Below are 18514 nucleotides of genomic sequence, written 5' to 3' on the forward strand. Positions count from 1 at the left end.
TGACGGTTGTTTAAAAGGGTTATTATGTATCTGAGCGATTTCCAGGGACGGGTTTCTACAGTCGGTTGAGTTACTAGGGACTGCAGTGTTAGGGCTGGGGCTTAAACTGGCTCCCTGTAGGCAGCGGCTCCCGCCTTTGGGTGGGGACGGATGGGGATGTGGGGTGGGTGTGAGCTGGCTGTCAGAAGCCCTAGCTTGGCATGGGTCTTGGTGCTGGGAGCCCCTGGTTTTGGCCTCCTCCTTCAGAGCTTCTCTGACCCGAGTGGCTTGTCTTCCAGAGTCAGTGGCCCTGAGGCTGCGAGGTGGCGCCGGGCCCTGTGCTGGGTGGTTGGACGTGTTCCACAACGGAACTGGGGGGCCGTGTGCAGGCACGCCCTGAAGGGCGCCTCCTTGTCCGTCATCTGCCGGCAGCTGGGCTGTGGGGAGCAGGGCTGGCTGGAGAGCAGGCCGGTGCACACTAGCCTGGGCACCTCCTGGGTGGACAACATCCAGTGCCGCCGGCTACGGAACTCCACGCTGTGGCAGTGCCCCTCAGCCCCCTGGCACCCGCACTCTTGTACCCGTGGAGAGGAGGTCTGAGTCACCTGTGCAGGTAGGCCCTGCCGCTGACTGCAGGTGGCAGACTCTGGGGGCCCTGGAGGCAGCTTCGGTGTCCTGACAGGGCATCCACAGGGGCTGCCGCTCACCCGGGTCTGGGGGTCGTGGGCTCACGTGGCTCCACAGGCTCTGTTCTGAAGCTTCTCTGAGCATCGACAGCTGGTGGACCGCTATTTAAATCCAGCAGGATCATCAGGGACGACGACGCAGGATTCCGGGGAGGCCCTCAGTTGCTCCTCGATGGGCAGCTGCCCAGGTACCCCTCTCCCCCGCACACGGCTCCCCAGCCTCTCCCATCCGGGTCCTGCCCCCTGGTGACCCCAGGCCCCTCTTGCAGAGGAGGGCGAGCTGGGCGTGCGCGGGGGTGAGGGCTGCTGCTCGGCCGCGTGGAGCTCTGGCGTGCTGGCTCCTGGGCCACCGTGTGTGACGACTCCTGGAACCTGGCGGACGCCGAGGTCGTGTGCCGGCAGCTGGGGCGCGGCCGGGCTGTGGACGCCCTGGCGGGGGCTGCCTTCTGACCAGGCTCGGGGCCCGTGTGGCTGGATGAGGTGGGGTGCCGGGGCAGCGAGGCCTTGCTGTGGGGCTGCCCAGCGGAGCCATGGGGCCACGGAGACTGCGGGCACAAGGAGGATGCGGGCGTGCGCTCTGCAGGTGAGTGGTCTGGGGGCTCCGCCTGCCCTCCATGGGCTGAGTGGTCGGGGGCTCCGCCTGCTCCTCCATTGGGCGAGTGGTCGGGGGGCTCTGCCTGCCCCTCCATGGGCTGAGTGATCCCGGGGTTCTGCCTGCCCCTCCATGGGGTGAGCGGACAGGTGGGAGGGATGGGAACCAGTTGAAGTAAGGGGGATCTGGTGGGTGGGAGTGCCCTACCCAGTCGGGACTGTTACCCGGGTTGGTGATCCTTCCCACTGCTCTGTGCCCCTGTTCCCAGGAAGCTTCCAAGTGTCTGTGAGGAGTACTGGGGTCTCTGGGGCACAAGAGTCCCACAGTGCGGGGCTTGGGATCACCAGGCCCTCTTCCTGCAGCCCCTCCTGGACCAGGAGGCACACATGGGCTCTGCTGGGTCTACTTGTGAGTGTGATGGGTGAAGATGTGAGTGTGTGAGTGCTGTGTGCCCGTGTCCATGTGTGAATGTGTGTGTATGTGTGTGTCTGCATGCGTGTGCTGGATTCTTGAGCTGCCAACCATGTGGCCTGGTTGGTCCACGTCCCGTGGGGGCGTCCCCAACCTGCTCTGGGGATAAAGGTGGCCGTGCAGGAACCTTGGAGCTCCAGTGGGTGGGGAACTCCACTAGGTCCAGGGTGAGGACTTTGCAAACCCAAGCGCTGGCAGGGGGCTCCTGGTGCCGCTGGGCAGCTCAGGACCGACTCAGGCAGGGGCTGCAGCCCCGCTGTCGTCATGCCCCTCCTGTCCCTGCTGGAATGTGGCTGCAGCCCACCTTCGAGGGGTCCCCTCTGCCCATCCTCAGAGTAGTCTTGCTAGGGCAACACCAGGAGCTCAGAGGCCCGAGGACAGGTGGGCTGCACCATCTGCCCTCACCTGGAGGCCTGTGAGACTCCCTCTTTCTTATAGGAAAAGTGGACGGGGGAGGAGTGGCTTAGGAAAGCCTGATCTCAAGGAGGGTCAGGCCAGAGCCGGCCCTGGCTGGACACCTTCCGCAGGCTCTTAGCTGGTCTTCCCACCTTCAGCCCTCCCCTGAAGCGCATCCTCAGGGCCCATCATGCCCTGTTGCTCTGTGGCTCTTCCACTGGAGCTGGGCTGATGTCCAGGGGTCAGCCTGCCTTTCTGGACTCTTCCTGGCATTGACCCAGGGCCTGTGCTCCATCTTGGCGCAAACATTTCTCCAACCCTGGCAGAGCCAGCTGCACTTCAGCTTTGCTCCAAAGTGATCTGTAGAGTTTTCACGCCAGTCACACACGTGCACACACACCCCTACAACATACATGCACACAACCCCCCATAACATAGACACGTGTACACCCCCCCATAATATACAGACAGGCATACCCCCCACAACATATACACACACGCACACCCCACAACATACACACATGCCCACCCCCCACAACATATACATATGTGCACACCCCCCACAACATATACACACATACACACCCCCCACAACATACACACGTGCCCACACACCCCTGCAACATACACATGTGCACCCCAACACATACACACGTGCGCACACACTCCCACAACATATACATTCATGTACACCCCACAACATATGGACATACACACACACCTCCACAACATATACACACATGCACACCCCCCCACAAATACACACGCACACACACCTCTAAGCTCCTCTCCCGTGGGCATCACTGCTGCCTGGCGGAGTCTCCTGAGCTCCCCCAGGCGGGGCCCTCACAGCTCTGTGCCTCTCGCACCCAGGGCTTCACCCGCAGCACGAACACAAGAGGGCCTTCAGTTGGACACCACGCTGGGCGTGCTTCTCCCCTCTGGGCATCTCCCTGCAGGGCCTGTGCAGCCCAGCCAGCCAGCCACGCCTGCCAGGGTCTCAGGGGACCCTGCCTGCCATCACAGCCGTCATCGTCCGGGGTCACTGCTTGGCCTTGTCCTCAGTGGGCTGGTGGCTAGGATGCTACTTGGGAAGCTGCGGGGCAGGGGTAAGTGTCCTGGGAATTCAAGTGTCCTGGCCCTTAGGAGTGCGCTGGGGATCCAGGCCAGTGAGAAAGGAGACCCAGTGGAGAAAGCAGGAGATGGACGCTCATGTGCCCCACACAGCGTGGGCGGGGGCAGGGGGAGGGTGCGGAGCTGCTTCAGTAATCCCAGAGGTTCGTGTGTCCGCTGACCAGGGCTTCACCACTGAGGGCTGGAGCCAGGAACTCTCTGCCGTAGGCATCCTGGGTGCCGTGGGGTGCTGAGCGGCACCTTCCCCCCATGCTTCGACAACCAGAAGTGTCTCCAGACATGACCAGCTGTCTACTGGGGGCAAGCTGCCTGCATCGGGAGCTCCAGGATCAGAGGCAGGTTTGATAGGATGAGGAGCATTCTTCCAAACCACCACCAGCCTGTAGGGTCTGACAAAGGAAGTTCCCTTATTTGTGAATTTATTTGTGTAAAAAGTCTTAAAATATAAAGATATTAGCTCCTTAGTAACTATACATATAATGGGTCATCTATAGAGAAGAATACTACATAGGAAAAATAAATTTTAGCGAAATTGTAACGTGGGGAAGGTTTTGCTAACCTGGAACCTGAGAGGTGACTCAGCTCACTCAGTAGTTACGACTGTTGTCACCCTGTCAGTGGCAAGTCTCCCGTGTTGCCTCTACGCTCTATTCACCGACGATCGCACTCATCTAAAACTGTCCACTTCTGAGATTCTCAGTGGCAGCATTGGAGGGTGATTCAGGCAGTTTCGTCATACTTCACGTATTTGCATCCTTGCGATAGGAATTCTCCTTTGTGTTGTCAACTGTTATGCTTATCCTTGTTCATTTCATGAATTTGCGTTTACGTGCAGTTTCAGGAGCAGTATTTATTATAGAGAATGGACTACAAAAAACAGGTAGGACGTTGCCTGCCTGTTGTGTTAGGAGGCCAGGGGCTAGAGGTGACGGGAAGCCTCCTGTTAGCAGCTGTAAGGGCTCGGCTGGGCACAGCCCCTCAGGACGCGTCCTGTCTCTCAGGTTCTGAGCGGGGTGCACACGGGCGTGACGTCAGGTCTGATATGTCTCAGCCCCTGTTCAGTACATTGGCAGAATCAGAGCACCCGGGTTCAACCAGAGAGGCTTTAAACTGAGGGTGTGGGGCTGAGCCCCAGCCCAGCCCCGCCAGGGCCTTGTGGCTCCCTCACCCTCACGGCGCCATTGTACAGTTAAGCCAGACCGTGTTCAAATGTGCAGGCGATCAGTGCGTGAGGTGTGATTACTGGGCCCTTCACTGTACTGATAACTATGATATGATGACCGTGCAGGCTCTCGCCATCCTTTGTAATTAACCGACAGTCTCAGGGAGAGATTCTCAGAGTGTGATTATTTGGAACTTGTACGGTAGCGCTGTGGTGCATACTTTCAGAGACTTATCAAGAAGCAGGTGAATGCTCAGAAAGGAAATTGTCACTTAATCGCTGACCTTACAAGTTGTCCAGCAAGTTAATAAAAATATAGCCATCAGCACTGGGAATCCTTTTACATTTAAGGACAGAAGGATGGAGGCAGGCAAATTCCTGTTGCAAATCTTCTGATCTCTGAAGCAAGAGTTAGCTTTATCTCTTGCTGTCTGGGTCTAGACTGCTGCTCCCAAAGACGAACAGTGGGTTGTATGTTGGTGTGTGAGCCCCCTGCCATGGGTCTGACCTGGGTTCCACATTGTCACCCATCTCTCTGAATTGTCCGACCCTGTGTGGGCACCCAGCTGCCTTTGCAGACTCATAGGTGCAGAGAGCTGCTGACCTGGGACATGACTGGAGTCCACACCTCCATTTGGAGGCAGAGCTGGAGCTGTGAAGGGGCCGGGACAAACAGGAGAGGTGCTGGGGCCGGTGAGGACACTGTGAGCCCCCGGCATGGGATAGAGGGGCCTGGGATAGAAGGGCCGGGACAGACAGGAGAGGTGCAGGGTGAAGTGAGGTGAAGACACGGTGAGCCCCTGGCCTGGGACAGGTGTCCTTAGCTCCAGGGCCGCAAGGGCCCAGAGCGCCGAGGCTGGAATCGGAGACTGATTCGAGGACACTGTTACCTGCAAACATCTGCCTTAATCAGGAGGCAGCCCTGGCAGGTCGGGCTGCTCCCCACCCGTATAGTGGCTGCTTTGCTTTCTCCAGGGCCTCCCAGGGCGGGGTCTCTCAGTGTGTCCTTTGCAGAATCCCAAGGGCATGAGGAAGTCTCTGAGGTCATCTATGAGCAGATCCTTGAGGAATGGGTGGACTCACGTGGTGCAAACCTGAGACCTGGGACCTCCCTGACTGGTGAGTGTGTGGGCCTTGCGCCTCTGGTGTAGGCTGTCATCAGGATGGGGAGGCATAGCCACCACGACCTTCCCCACAGCCCTCTGCCACTTCTGGCGAGACATATGTCCGTGATGCGGCAGGTGGCAGAGCTTGTCGTGAACAGATGGGGCGTGAGTGTCTGGCAGGTGCTGGCAGCCTGGTTTATGTAAAGGCTGCAAGGAGGACAAGGTCTCTGGGGTCAGACAAGGACATGTGCTGAGCAGAGTTAAAGTACAGAGATGTGATGGGGTGGGTCCTGCCTCAGCCCCCAGGTGACATTAGGGCAGGCCCTCAGGGGCGGGTGGGGACCAGTTTGCCAGAAGCAGGGAGGAACCTTGTGCTCCCAGGGTGGCAGGAGGTCTGTGGGGGACGTTCAGACGGGCAGCAGCAGGGCCGGGCTCTAGGCTCATGGACCCACAAGTGTGCACCCCTCCCCCTGCCCATGCGGTGTTTGCTGGCTGCACGCCCTCTTAGCTGTCCTGGGTTCCCCGAGGCCCCTTTGCCCTTAGGAGACCCAGCCAAGCCAGCCAGTCTCTTGGCCCATGAGGAGGAGTGGTAACAGGTGCCAACAGGTCAACAAATCTTGACCCATCCCTGGGATCCCACACACTCTGCTCTGGTGGTTAAGGGTTGGGGGGCAGAGCACACCTGGAATCAACCCAGGGGAGTTAAGCACCTGAACTGAGGCTCCTGGGGTGGGTCAGGGCAGCCCAGCACAGAGCCCACCGCCAAGGATGTGCTGGGGTCCGGGGCCAGGAGGGCTGGTGAGCAGTCATCACAAGTCAGGCAGCCCTCCCTTACTCTCTCCCTCCAGGACATGTCCTGAACTCCTCCAGCGAGTCTTTTGGACAAACTGGACCGGAGTGTCCTGGGCAACCCCCCGTGCCTCCCGGCGGGCCCTGCCCAGGCACAGAGCGTGGGAGCCCCCGGTACTGACGACCCTGGTAACCCACGCTTCCTCTGGCCCCAGGTGACCCGCCCGCAGAGGACACACCTGTCACGCTGCAGGGAGGTGGCCCCCCGCAGGTGGGGCAGGAGCCCCCCTTGCAGGCGTCCTCGGGGTCCAGCCACGACGATGTGGGCGCGGCGTGCCCGGGGCTGTGAGCCCACTGCTCCTTCTCCACCGGCTCTTCTGCCCTGGGGCGCTTCCAGGGCGAACCTCGGTCTTCCTAGTTCTGACAGATTTGTCTTCCTTAACGATCCCCTCCTCTCCTGACGTTAATAAAACTCGCTCGATTTAATAAGAGTCCCGCCTTGCACTCGTGGGAATGGGTTCATTAACCACAGAGTCCCTGGACAGTGCAGATGCCCAGTCCACGCCTCTGCCGGTTCCCATCCAGCAGTGACGGGTGCCAGGCCTGGGGGTCTCGCCCCCACCACCTCCCCTCTGAGCGGGCGGCCTGGGTCCCAGACGCCGGCTGTGCCCCTGCTCGCGCTGTGCCGCTCTTAGGGGGCCCCTGCTCCCTTCCAACCCTTCAGCGGAGCTTTGTTCCCAGCACACGTGATTTGTGAGGAGTGGGGGCCCGCTTTTCCCCATTGCCCTGATGGTTCTCCATTTTCAGGCGACTTTTATTTTTAGTTGGAGGATCACTATTTTTCAATATTGTGATGGCTTCGACTCGGGCGACATTTTCATTCTTACAAGATGTCCTTTGTGGAGAGTGTGTGGAAGAGGCACCAGGAGAAAGAAATGCTCACCCTGCGGCCAGACTTGCTGACGACTGTCTCCTTAGAAACGCGGGTGAGGCCTTCCCCGGTGGCTCGGTGGTAGAGAGTCCGTGGCTTCCGTCCCCGATCTGGGAGGCGCCCACTCCTGCGTGTTGAGGAGCAGCCGGCCTGTGCGCCGCGACTATGGAGCCTGTGCTCGGGGGCTTGGGAACCGCAGCTGCTGGAGGCCGTGCGCCCTGGACACGCGCTCATCAGCAGGAGAGGCCCCCGCAGTGAGAGGCTCGAGCCACCGCTAGGGAAAAGCCCTGCTCTGGCAGCCGAGCCTCAGCACAGCCCCAGACAGCTAACTGAACAGACAGAATGTGAGAACAGTAAAGCGTCTCTAAGAAGACATGCAAAGCGCTGGGGTGCATATTTGTCTCCAGTCTGTGCGCCGGCAGGATGCAGACAGAGAAACGCCAGGGTGGGAGGAGGGCTGAAGCCTGTAGCGAGATAACTGGGGTCCCACCTGGCCCAGAGTGGACAGCTTTCACACATCAGAGCTGTGCGAGCACCGTGAACACACGTGCGCACACACGTGTGCTGCACACTTGGGGCCCTGCCTCCACCAGGTTCCAGGCCAGGGCTGCACGCTCTTGCCCTCGGCGAGATCCCCTCCTCCATGACATGCTTTTTCAGGCAATAACCTGAGGGCTACAGTCCAGGGGGTCGCAGAGAGTCGGACACGACTGAGAGACAACACTTTACCTGTAACGTGCGATCCTGGGGGCGCTGCCGGTGTTCCAGGCGGTCCTTAATTAAGCGTTCTAAAGCCCTAAGGGTGGATGCTATCAGGGCTTCAACAGGGAGGGGTTAAGGGGTAATGGCAGAGTCAGCGAGGCGAGGAGGAAGGGCGGGAGGCAGGCAGAGTCCCTCAGCCCCCCGTCCAGCACCTTGCAGGCTAGTTTCCCCAGCACCTGGCACCTGGTGGTGCGGCTGGCCCCTCCCATTCCCGGGCCAGGGGTCATGTGCGGGGGAGTTCCAAGAGTCAGACCCACCCAATGTGCACACTGCCTGGTACGTTCTGATGTGGGGTCCCCCAGGCCCCGATTCTCCAGTCAGATACCCATTGGCGTGTGGGGAAACACACGGTGCGGAGCTCTTTGCCTTGTCTGGGAGCTCCTGGTCCTGGCACAGAGGGACGGAGAGAGACAGCGGAACCCAGCCTTCCGCCTGAGGACCTGCAGAAGGTGCTTTTATTTGCTTTTTCTCTTCTCACAAAGGGCACGTTCATCCCTAATGGTTGCAGGCGCCACATGTGGAGCCGCAGCTACTGCCTCAGCGCTGAAGCCCAGGCTGGCTGCCCTGGGTGCCTACCTGACACCTGGCCCTCAGAGGCACCCTTCCCCGGTAGACCTGGAGGTCCTCAAAGGCTTGCACGACAGGTGGAAGACCACCTTCAGCCCCAGCCAAGTGGATCATTTGATGCAAATACAAGGAAAAATGAGGGAAAGAAAGAAACCTTTTTCTTGTGATGAGAACTTTTGGGATCTACAGTCTCAGCAGCTTCCCAACGTCCCACACGCTTGTGTTTCCTCTATGTTCATCCTGGGACTTGCTTACACCCGGAAGCTTGTGACCTTTGACCCCCTTCCTTCTCTCCCCCAGTCCCACCCCTGCCTCTGGTAACCTCAAGTCTGATCTCTTTTTCTATGAGTTTGTAAGGGTTTTTAGATTCCACATTTAAGTGAGAGCATACAGTGTATATCTCTGTCTGACTTATTTCACTTAGCATAATGCCCTCGAAGTCCCTTCATGCTGTTGCAAATGGTAGGATTTCCTTCTTTTTAAAGAAGAATTTTTCTTCTTTTTATGGTCTATATGTGTGTGCGTATGTGTGATATGTGTGTATATATATATATCTTTGACATAGTGATATCATTTCCTTTGGATATATACCCAAATATATATGGGATATATGTCCCAGTAAGTGGGACACTGGATCTTATGATAATTCTATATTTAATTTTTTGAGGCCCCTCCATACTGTTCCATAGTGATGGGACCAATTTACAGTCCCACCTGCAGTGAACCAAGATTCCCTTTTATCCGCATCCCTGCCAGGATTTGTTATCTTTTTGTTTTTTCAATGGTAGTTATTCTAACAGGTGTGGAGTGGCACGTTACTGTGGTTTTCATTTTCATTCCTGGGTGGTCAGTGACGTTGAGTGTCTGTCCACATACCCCTTGTCCATTTGACTATCTTCTTTGGAAAAAAATGTCTATTCAGGTCCTTTGTTCACTCAATATGAATTCATTTGTCATTTGGATTGCTTGTTCGCTATTGAGTTGTATCAATTCTTTGCAAATTTTGGATATTAGCCCCTTATCAGATATATGATTTACAAATATTTTCTTCCACTCAGTAGGAACCCTTTTCATGTCGATTGCTTCTTTAGTTGTGCAGAAACTTTCAGTCTGACACAGCCCAGCTCGCTGATCTTTCACTTCGCTGCGTGGGCTTCAGGTGTCATATCCGAAAGATCACCGCCCAGACCCGTGCCGCGGGGCCGTTTCCTGGGCTTCATCTGGGATTTTGTTGCCGCAGGTCTTTCAGATCGTACATGCAGATCTTCAGCACGTTCTGGGTTGGTTTTCTGAGTGTGTGAGAGACGGGCTCAGCTGTGTCTCTTGGCATGTGGTTCGGTAACATCATTTATAACCTTGGCTATTAGGCTTAGAGCTCTTATGAAGACACACACAGACACACACACACAGACACACAGACAGACACATAGACAGACAGACAGACACACAGCCACACAGACAGACAGACAGACACAGACACACACAGACACACAGACACACATACACACTGACAGACAGACAGACACACCCACCCACCCACACACAGAGACACACACACACACACAGACACAGATACAGACACACACACCCACACACCCACCCCTGTTTTTGTTTCTGGTGGCTCAGTGGTAAAGAATCCACCTGCCAAGCAGGAGCCGTGGGTTTGACCCCTGGGTCAGGAAGATCCACTGGAGAAAGAAATGGCTACTCGCTCCGGTATTTTCGTCTGGGAAATCCCACGGACAGAGGAGCCTGGCAGGCTGTAGTCTATGGGGTTGCAGAATTGGACATGACTGAGCCTTTGTTTCTTTTCAGTAAGTAATTATGACTGGAATTACTGGATCAAAGCTGTGTATTTTTTAGTTTCATAAGAAACTACCACTCTTCATTCCAAAGTGCTTGGACCACGTTTTACTCCCAGAGCAACGGGTGAGAGTTCTGGCCGCTTCATCTGTTTCAGTGCTGAACAGAGCGACATGTGAGCAGCTGAAGTCTCATTATGTCATCCTCCTGCTTAGAATATTGAGTAGCTTCCTCGTGCTTATGGGATGAAGTTGGAATTTTTCTTTCTTTCTACATGGATATGCTATTGCTGCTGCTAAGTCACTTCAGTTGTGCCTAACTCTGTTACCCCATAGACGGCAGCCCACCAGGCTCCCCCATCCCTGGGATTCTCCAGGCAAGAACACTGGAGTGGATTGCCATTTCCTTTTCCAATGCATGAAAGTGAAAAGTGAAAGTGAAGTTGCTCAGTCACATCTGACTCTTCGAGACCCCATGTCCCTGGGGTTTTCCAGGCAAGAGTACTGGAGTGGGTCGCCATTGCCTTCTCCCTACATGGATGTAGTGTTAAAATATCCCCTTAACTTCTGCTTTAGCAGCATCCAACAGATTCTCATATGTCTTTTCATTTTCATTAAGTTCAGAATGAGATCCAACTTCCTGATTTCTTGAATGACTCATGTGTTGTTCAGAAATGCATCGTTACTTTTCAAAGTATTTGAACATCTATAGGTGTATATCTATTATTGACTTCTAACCCAATTTCATTATGGTCAGCACACATTATTTCTGTCACTTAAATCCTTTAACATTTGTTGAAACTTATTTTATGTTCTAATATATGGTCTTTCATGGTAAATGTTTCGATGTCCTCAAAAAGAATGTGTCTTCTACTGTTACCGGGCAGAGTATTACGTGAGTGTGAATGAGGTCAAGGTGGTCAAGGTGTTCAGGTCACTATATCCTTGTCGTTGTCCTGTTTACTTCTATCAATTACTGAGAGAGGAGGTTTGAAATCTCCCTCTGGAACTGTGGGTTTGTCTCTTTCCCCATGCAGTTCTATCAGTTTTTACGTCATATATTTCAAAACTCTGTAATTGGGTGCATAAAAATGTAAGGACCTTATGTCACATTAACTAATTGTTTCAAATTTCATTCTAACCCTTTATTGTTAGGTGACCTTCTTTATCCCTGGCAGTATTTTTTCGCTCTGAAATGAACGCTGTCTGATACTAACATCATCACTCTAGTCTTTCGAGTGTTATTGACGGGGAGTATCTTTTCCCTCCTTTCATTTATAATGTGCTTGTGTCTTTATACTGAAAGTGCTCTTCTGAGTGGGCAGCATGCTTTTTATGCCAATCTGAAACTTTCTGCCTTTTAATTGGGATGTTTTGACCATTTACATATAATGTAATGATTTCACTTTCGTATTTGAAAGATGTTTTGCTAGGTAAGGAATTTCTAGGATTTTTTCTTTCAGTACTTTAATGATGTTGACCTTTTTTTAAAAAGTAGGTTTGGTTTTAACCAGAAATTTACCATTACCTTTGTTCCTTTATACAGAACATATACTTGTGATTTGAAATTAACTTGAGCGATCATTTTATTAATGTGTTCCTCTTCCAATAGGCTGTAATTTCACTAAAGGTAGAGGTCATGTTTATTTTCTCTTACTGTTATATCTTAAATAGTCTCTGGTACTTAATAGAGGACCAATCAGTGCTGTTGATTGCATGAATACATTTGCTGTAATTAATGGTCTATACAATTTATTCAGACATTGGGCAGTGATAAAGTATAGCTCAAAAAAAAAAAAAAAGCTGGAGGCAAAGGAGGAAAGGAAAGATATATCCATCTGAATGCAGAGTTCCAAAGAAGAGCAAGGGGAGATGAGAAAGCCTTCCTCTGCAATCAGTGCAAAGAAGTAGAGGGCAACACAGAATGGGAAAGACGAGAGATCTCTTCAAGAAAATCAGAGATACCAAGGGAACATTTCATGCAAAGACGGCTCAATAAAGGACGGAGGTGGTATGGACCTAACAGAAGCAGAAGATAGTAAGAAGAGGTGGCAGGAATACACAGAAGAGCTATACAAAAAAGATCTTCATGACCCAGATAACCACGATGGTGTGATCCCTCACCTAGAGCCAGACATCCTGGAATGTGAAGTCAAGTGGGCCTTAGGAAGCATCACTATGAACAAAGGTAGTGGAGGTGACGAAATTCCAGCTGAGCTGTTTCAAGTCCTGAAATTTGATTCTGTGAAAGTGCTGCACTCAACATGCCAGCAAATTTGGAAAACTCAACAGTGGCCACAGGACTGGAAAAGGTCAGTTTTCATTCCAATTCCAAAGAAAGGCAATGCCAAAGAATGCTCAAACTACCACACAATTGCAATCATCTCACACGCTAGTAAAGTAATGCTCAAAATTCTCCAAGTCAGGCTTCAACAGTATGTGAACCATGAACTTTCAGATGTTCAAGCTGGATTTAGAAAAGGCAGAGGAACCAGAGATCAAATTGCCAGCATCCACTGGATCATGGAAAAAGCAAGAGAGTTCCAGAAAAAATCTACTTCTGTTTTACTGACTACGCCAAAGTCTTTGACTGTGTGGATCACAAGAAACTGGAAAATTCTTCAAGAGATGGGAATACCAGACCACCTTACCTGCCTCCTGAGAAATCTGTATGCAGGTCAAGAAGCAACAGTTAGAACTGGACATGGAACAACAGACTGGTTCCAAATCAGGAAAGGAGTACATCAGGGCTGTATATTGTCACCCTGCTTATTTACGTTATAATATGCCAAGTGCATCATGCAAAATGCTGGACTGAAGGAAGCACAAGCTGGAATCAAGGTTTCTGGGAGAAATATCAATAACCTGAGATATGCAGATGACACCACCCTTATGGCAGAAAGTGAAGAGGAACTAAAGAGCCTCTTGATGAAAGTGAAAGAGGAGAGTGAAAAACTTGGCTTAAAGCTCAACATTCAAAAAACTAAGATCATGGCATCCGGTCCCATCCCTTCATAGCAAATAGATGGGGAAACAATGGAAACAGTGAGACTTTATTTTTGAGCTCCAAAATCACTTCAGGTTGTGACTGCAGCCATGAAATTAAAAGATGTTTGCTCCTTCAAAGAAAAGCTATGACAAACCTAGACATCATATTAAAAAGCAGAGACATTACTTTGCTGACAAAGGTCCATCAATTCAAAGCTATGGTTTTTCTGTGGTCATGTATGGATGGGAGAGTTGGACTGTAAAGAAAGCTGAGCACTGAAGAATTGATGCTTTTGAACTGTGGTGTTGGAGAAGACTCTTGAGAGTCCCTTGGACTGCAAGGAGATCCAACCAGTCCATCCTAAAGGAAATCAGTCCTGAATATTCATTGGAAGGACTGATGCTGAAGCTCCAATACTTTTGCCACCTGATGTGAAGAACTGACTCATTTGAAAAGACCCTGATGCTGGGAAAGATTGAAGGTGGGAGGAGAAGGGGACGAGAGAGGATGAGATGGTTAGATGGCATCACTGATTCAATGAACATGAGTTTGAGCAAGCTCCGGGAGTTGGTGATGGACAGGGAAGCCTGGCATGTTACAGTCCATGGGGTCGCAAAGATTCAGACATGACTGAGAAACTGAACTGAACTGAAAGTGTAGATCAAGGAAAAAAAAAATCACACTGTGAGTAAAGAAAATAGGTCCTAACAGAAGTTTGTGGGGTTTTCTTATTCTTAAGGTTGTAAGGAATGTTGGGGATTATTTGGGATGACATGGATTTTGTGCGGAGAAGGCAATGGCACCCCACTCCAGTACTCTTGCCTGGAAAATCCCATAGACAGAGGAGCCTGGTGGGCTGAAGTCCATGGGGTCGTGAAGAGTCGGACACGACTGAGCGACTTCACTTTCACTTTTTACTTTCATGCATTGGAGAAAGAAATGGCAACCCACTCCAGTGTTCCTGCCTGGAGAATCCCAGGGACGGGGGAGCCTGGTGGTCTATGGGGTCGTGCAGAGTCGGACACGACTGAAGCGACTTAGTAGCAGCAGCAGCAGCAGCAGCAGGGATTTGGTGACCAGAACCCAGTGATTCGCTTATGTTTTTGTGTGTGAGATGCTGATGAGGAGAGACTGAGAAGGTTAGGCCAGATTACTAAGAGCCTCGGCTGGACTGTGAAACAGCCTCTGGAGGGTCATCTTCCTCCCTCTCCCATGTTAGTACTGTCACAAAATGCAAAAGAAATGCATAGACTGACTTCCTTCAGGCAAAGTGAAGAATGTCCGACAAAAGGAGAGGGTTGTGGGCAAAGCCTTTAGAAAAAAGCGATGCGTTATTTGTTCAGCTGTTGGAGAGGCAGTGTGAGCACTTTGTGAAGCTCCCAAAGAGTCGTGTGGCAAGGACACGCTGTGCACATGTCCGGCCCCGTGTTTATAGACTGACGTCACAGACCAGGGAAACACCGCCCGACTCGGTGCCGTCAGCAATGGCAGTGCGTTTAGGGGGTCTGCGGCCCAAGAGCCCCACTGACATTCTGGAGCTTAAGGTGTGCTCCTGGGGCTGCTATGGGAAAGAAGTGGGTGAGCTCTAAACTCCACTCTGCTCTCTGACTGCCCAGATTCCCCTGGTGAATCTGACTGGAAGTACAGCCATGAAGAGGGATTCCGGTTAGTATGGAGTCACGGTCATCTCTGCCCACCCACTGTCATCTTTTGCCCACTTTGAGGATTCCACGGGATGTTGAAAGATCTTGAAATCCACGTACAAGTTTAGTCCAGTCACTGCTGGACCCCGGGAAGAGTGGGGAAGAGGGAGGCATGACCTGGAATGTAAAGAATGAGATTAGAGATCAGAAACTTGTTGCCCAGCACTCTTTTGCCCTTCTCCAGGTCTTCATCCAAAATACAGACACTGTAATTGCTTCTCACCACACTCTGAATAAAAGGCAGACTCCCTGAATCTCCAGGGTCCCATGTGATTCAGCTGCACCCTCCTCTAATCCCGCTCCCCACTGGCCCCTCCCCACTGGCCCCGTTGCATCAGCCTGCTCTTTGCGGTAGACACACTCCCGCTCCCTGCTGACCTGCCTCCTCACCTGGCTCGGGTCCCAGGCGACCTGGAACCCGCAGCCCTTCTTCGTCTTCTGACCTGGGAGCCCCCCCCACCTGTTCACACTGTATCAGTTCATGTTTTGAAATTATTTGTTTTTCTGTATATTTTACTAGAACATAAGTTCTGTGGGTAATGGATTTTATCTGTTTAGTTTTTTATTTCCATTAAATTTTTTATTTCTAATAAATGTCAGTTGAATGTAAGACTATCTTACTTGCTATATTGTAGACTGTATGTTTGTGAAGTTTGTATCTGCTTTATTCAAGCTGAGTATAACACTGAATTCCTGACACATAGTAGGTATTCAGTAAATATTCTTGAGTGAATGGTATGTCCATGTTCTTCTGGAGAACTGTGATGCTGGACTTCAGACCAGAACTGACATATTGTGAAATTTAGAACTGGGCCACACAGCTGTGGGGTGTTTAGGACCCCACTGGCAATCTTGCCTATAACAAATGGCACTGACATGGGAACACCAGACCAGCTGACCTGCCTCCTGAGAAACCTGTATGCAGGTCAAGAAACAACAGTTAGAACTGGACATGGAACAGCAGACTGGTTCCAAATCAGAAAAGGAGTGCATCAAGGCTGTATATTGTCACCCTGCTTATTTAACTTCTATGCAGAGTACATCATGAGAAACGCTGGACTGGATGAAGCACAAACTGGAATCAAGCTTGCCAGGAGAAATATCAATAACCACAGATATGCAGACACCACCCTTATGGCAGAAAGTGAAAAAGAACTAAAGAGCCTCGTGATGAAAGTGAAAGAAGAGAGTTAAAAACTTGGCTTAAAACTCAACATTCAGAAAACAAAGATCATGGCATCCGGTCCCATCACTTCATGGCAAATAGATGGGGAAACAGTGGAAACAGTGACAGACTTTATTTTGGGGCTCCAAAATCACTTCAGATGGTGACTGTAGCCATGAAACTAAAAGATGCTTGCTCCTTGGAAGAAAAGTTATGACCAACCTAGACAGCTCATTAAAAAGCACAAACATTACTTTGCCAACAAAGGTCTGCCTAGTCAAAGCTATGGTTTTTCCAGTAGTCATGTATGGATGTGAGAGTTGGACTATAAAGAAAGCTGAGTGCCAAAGAATTGATACTTTTGAACTTTAGTGTTGGAGAAGACTCTTGAGAGTCTCTTGGACTGCAAGAAGATCCAACCAGTCCATCCTAAGGGAAATCAGTCCTGAATATTCATTGGAAGGACTGATGCTGAAGCTGAAACCCCAATACTTTGGCCACCTGATGTGAAGAACTGACTCATTGAAATGACCTTGATGCTGGGAAGGATTGAAGGTGGGAGGAGAAGGGGACGAGAGAGGATGAGATGGTTGGATGGCATCACTGACTCAATGGACATGAGTTTGAGTAAACACCAAGAGAGTTGGTGATGGACAGGGAGGCCTGGCCGGAGAAGGCGATGGCACCCCACCCCAGTCCTCTTGCCTGGAAAACCCCATGGATGGAGGAGCCTGGAAGGCTGCAGTCCATGGAGTCGCGGAGGGTCGGGCATGACTGAACGACTTCACTTTCACTTTCCACTTTCCTGCACTGGAGAAGGAAATGGCAACCCACTCCAGTGTTCTTGCCTGGAGAATTCCAGGGACAGGGGAGCCTGGTGGGCTGCCATCTATGGGGTCACACAGAGTCGGACACGACTGAAATGACTTAGCAGGGAGGCCTGGCATGCTGCAGTCCACGGGGTTGCAAAGAGTTGGACACAACTGAGTGACTGAACTGAAGTGAACTGAAGAAGTCTAAGGAGCAAAGTGCAGAGTACAAAACCCTGAACCACATACTCAGGTGTTTCTCCCCCAGCCCTTTGAAAGGAGACCTGTCCTTGGAGTCTTCAGTAGACATGGAGGGGAGACAGTGGCATGAGAACGGTGGCGACGATGACGGAACGTTCTCTGGAAGCAGGACTGAAGATCACCTGCATCACATTCATGGGACCCCCCATGGAGGGTGGAATGGGGAGCATCAAGCAGGGCGCTTGTGAAGGCCTTCGGAGGCGCTGAGCCCATCGGGCTCCTTGGCGAGCTGGTGCTGCTCCCCCTGCAGTGGGGCAAGGTGGCCCCAAGGCTCACTATCCAGAGGCCTCCGCTGCCCACGACACACACTTCCACTGGCGTTACTATTCAACTGCAGTGTGAGCAGCGTCTCAACCCAAACACCTATTGTCAGCCATTAGCAGCCATTGGCTGACTGCCTTGGGCGGGCTTCCTAGACCAGACCAAGAGGTAGCACCTTGTGCAAGAGGTTTATTAAGCAGATTCTCCAGGGAAACCATGTAGGGAAGGAGAAGCAGCGAAGCGTGAATGTGGCTGATTTCGGGTGAAGTTTCAGCCTGATCCCATAGGAAGCTCTGAAGCATAAAATCGGCAAAAGTAAGGGCAGTGGGGTTTCCTTCTGCCCCCTGACCAGTCACTGCTCCCTTGCGGTGGGGCCGGAAGGAAAATATGCAAGATTTCCTGTTCTCCTGTGCAGCCGTGTGGCCTCAGGAGCTGAAGTGTAGCCTCAGAGGGAAGTGGAGGTCCAGTTAGGTGGGAAGCGTTCAGGAGCCAGGTGCACAGAGAGGACAAGGCAGGGCTGCTGCTGTGTCTAGGCGTCCCCACTTCACACCTGCCATGTGTGTGGTGTGTAAACCCTTAGGAAGGGCATGGACGTGGCTAGGCCGTCACTGCATCCCTGCGGCTAAGCTGGGGTTTGGTGCCAGACTCTGATCTACAAATTTCTAATGAGTGCATGGATGTTTGGACCCCCTGCTGGAATAAACTTTGTTACGAGTCAAGGGGGTCTGGCTCGGATGATCAGGAGGAGTGAGGAAGCGAAGACAATGCAGAGCAAACACGGGGGAGGGCAGCGGGGAGGGGAGAGGCTGCAGAGTTCCTCCCGAGGGATGTGGGAGAGCCAAGAAACCTGGGTCCACACTGGGGGAAGTGAGCGTCCGCACCCCTGAGGCAAACCCTTTAGTCGTGGTATGTCTGTGGGTCCTGACATGGTCCTGTAGGTTGGCTGGAC

At 52.2% G+C, this 18514-nt stretch overlaps 1 protein-coding gene across 1 annotated transcript in view; it reads left to right on the forward strand.

Annotated features, from left to right (window-relative positions):
* SCART1 (scavenger receptor family member expressed on T cells 1) overlaps nt 1-6795 on the forward strand; it is a 49616-nt gene extending 42821 nt beyond the window's left edge. Inside the window, 8 exon segments of the mRNA XM_069567439.1 lie at nt 279-347; nt 350-592; nt 794-853; nt 935-973; nt 976-1248; nt 2998-3233; nt 5435-5539; nt 6375-6795. Coding sequence (XP_069423540.1) covers nt 279-347; nt 350-592; nt 794-853; nt 935-973; nt 976-1248; nt 2998-3233; nt 5435-5518 — 1004 coding nt within the window. The 3' untranslated portion in view covers nt 5519-5539; nt 6375-6795.
* Nucleotides 6796-18514: the final 11719 nt, after the last annotated feature.

This window comes from Ovis canadensis, chromosome 22 (genome assembly GCF_042477335.2).
Source record: "Ovis canadensis isolate MfBH-ARS-UI-01 breed Bighorn chromosome 22, ARS-UI_OviCan_v2, whole genome shotgun sequence".
In the NCBI taxonomy this organism is placed as follows: domain Eukaryota; kingdom Metazoa; phylum Chordata; class Mammalia; order Artiodactyla; family Bovidae; genus Ovis; species Ovis canadensis.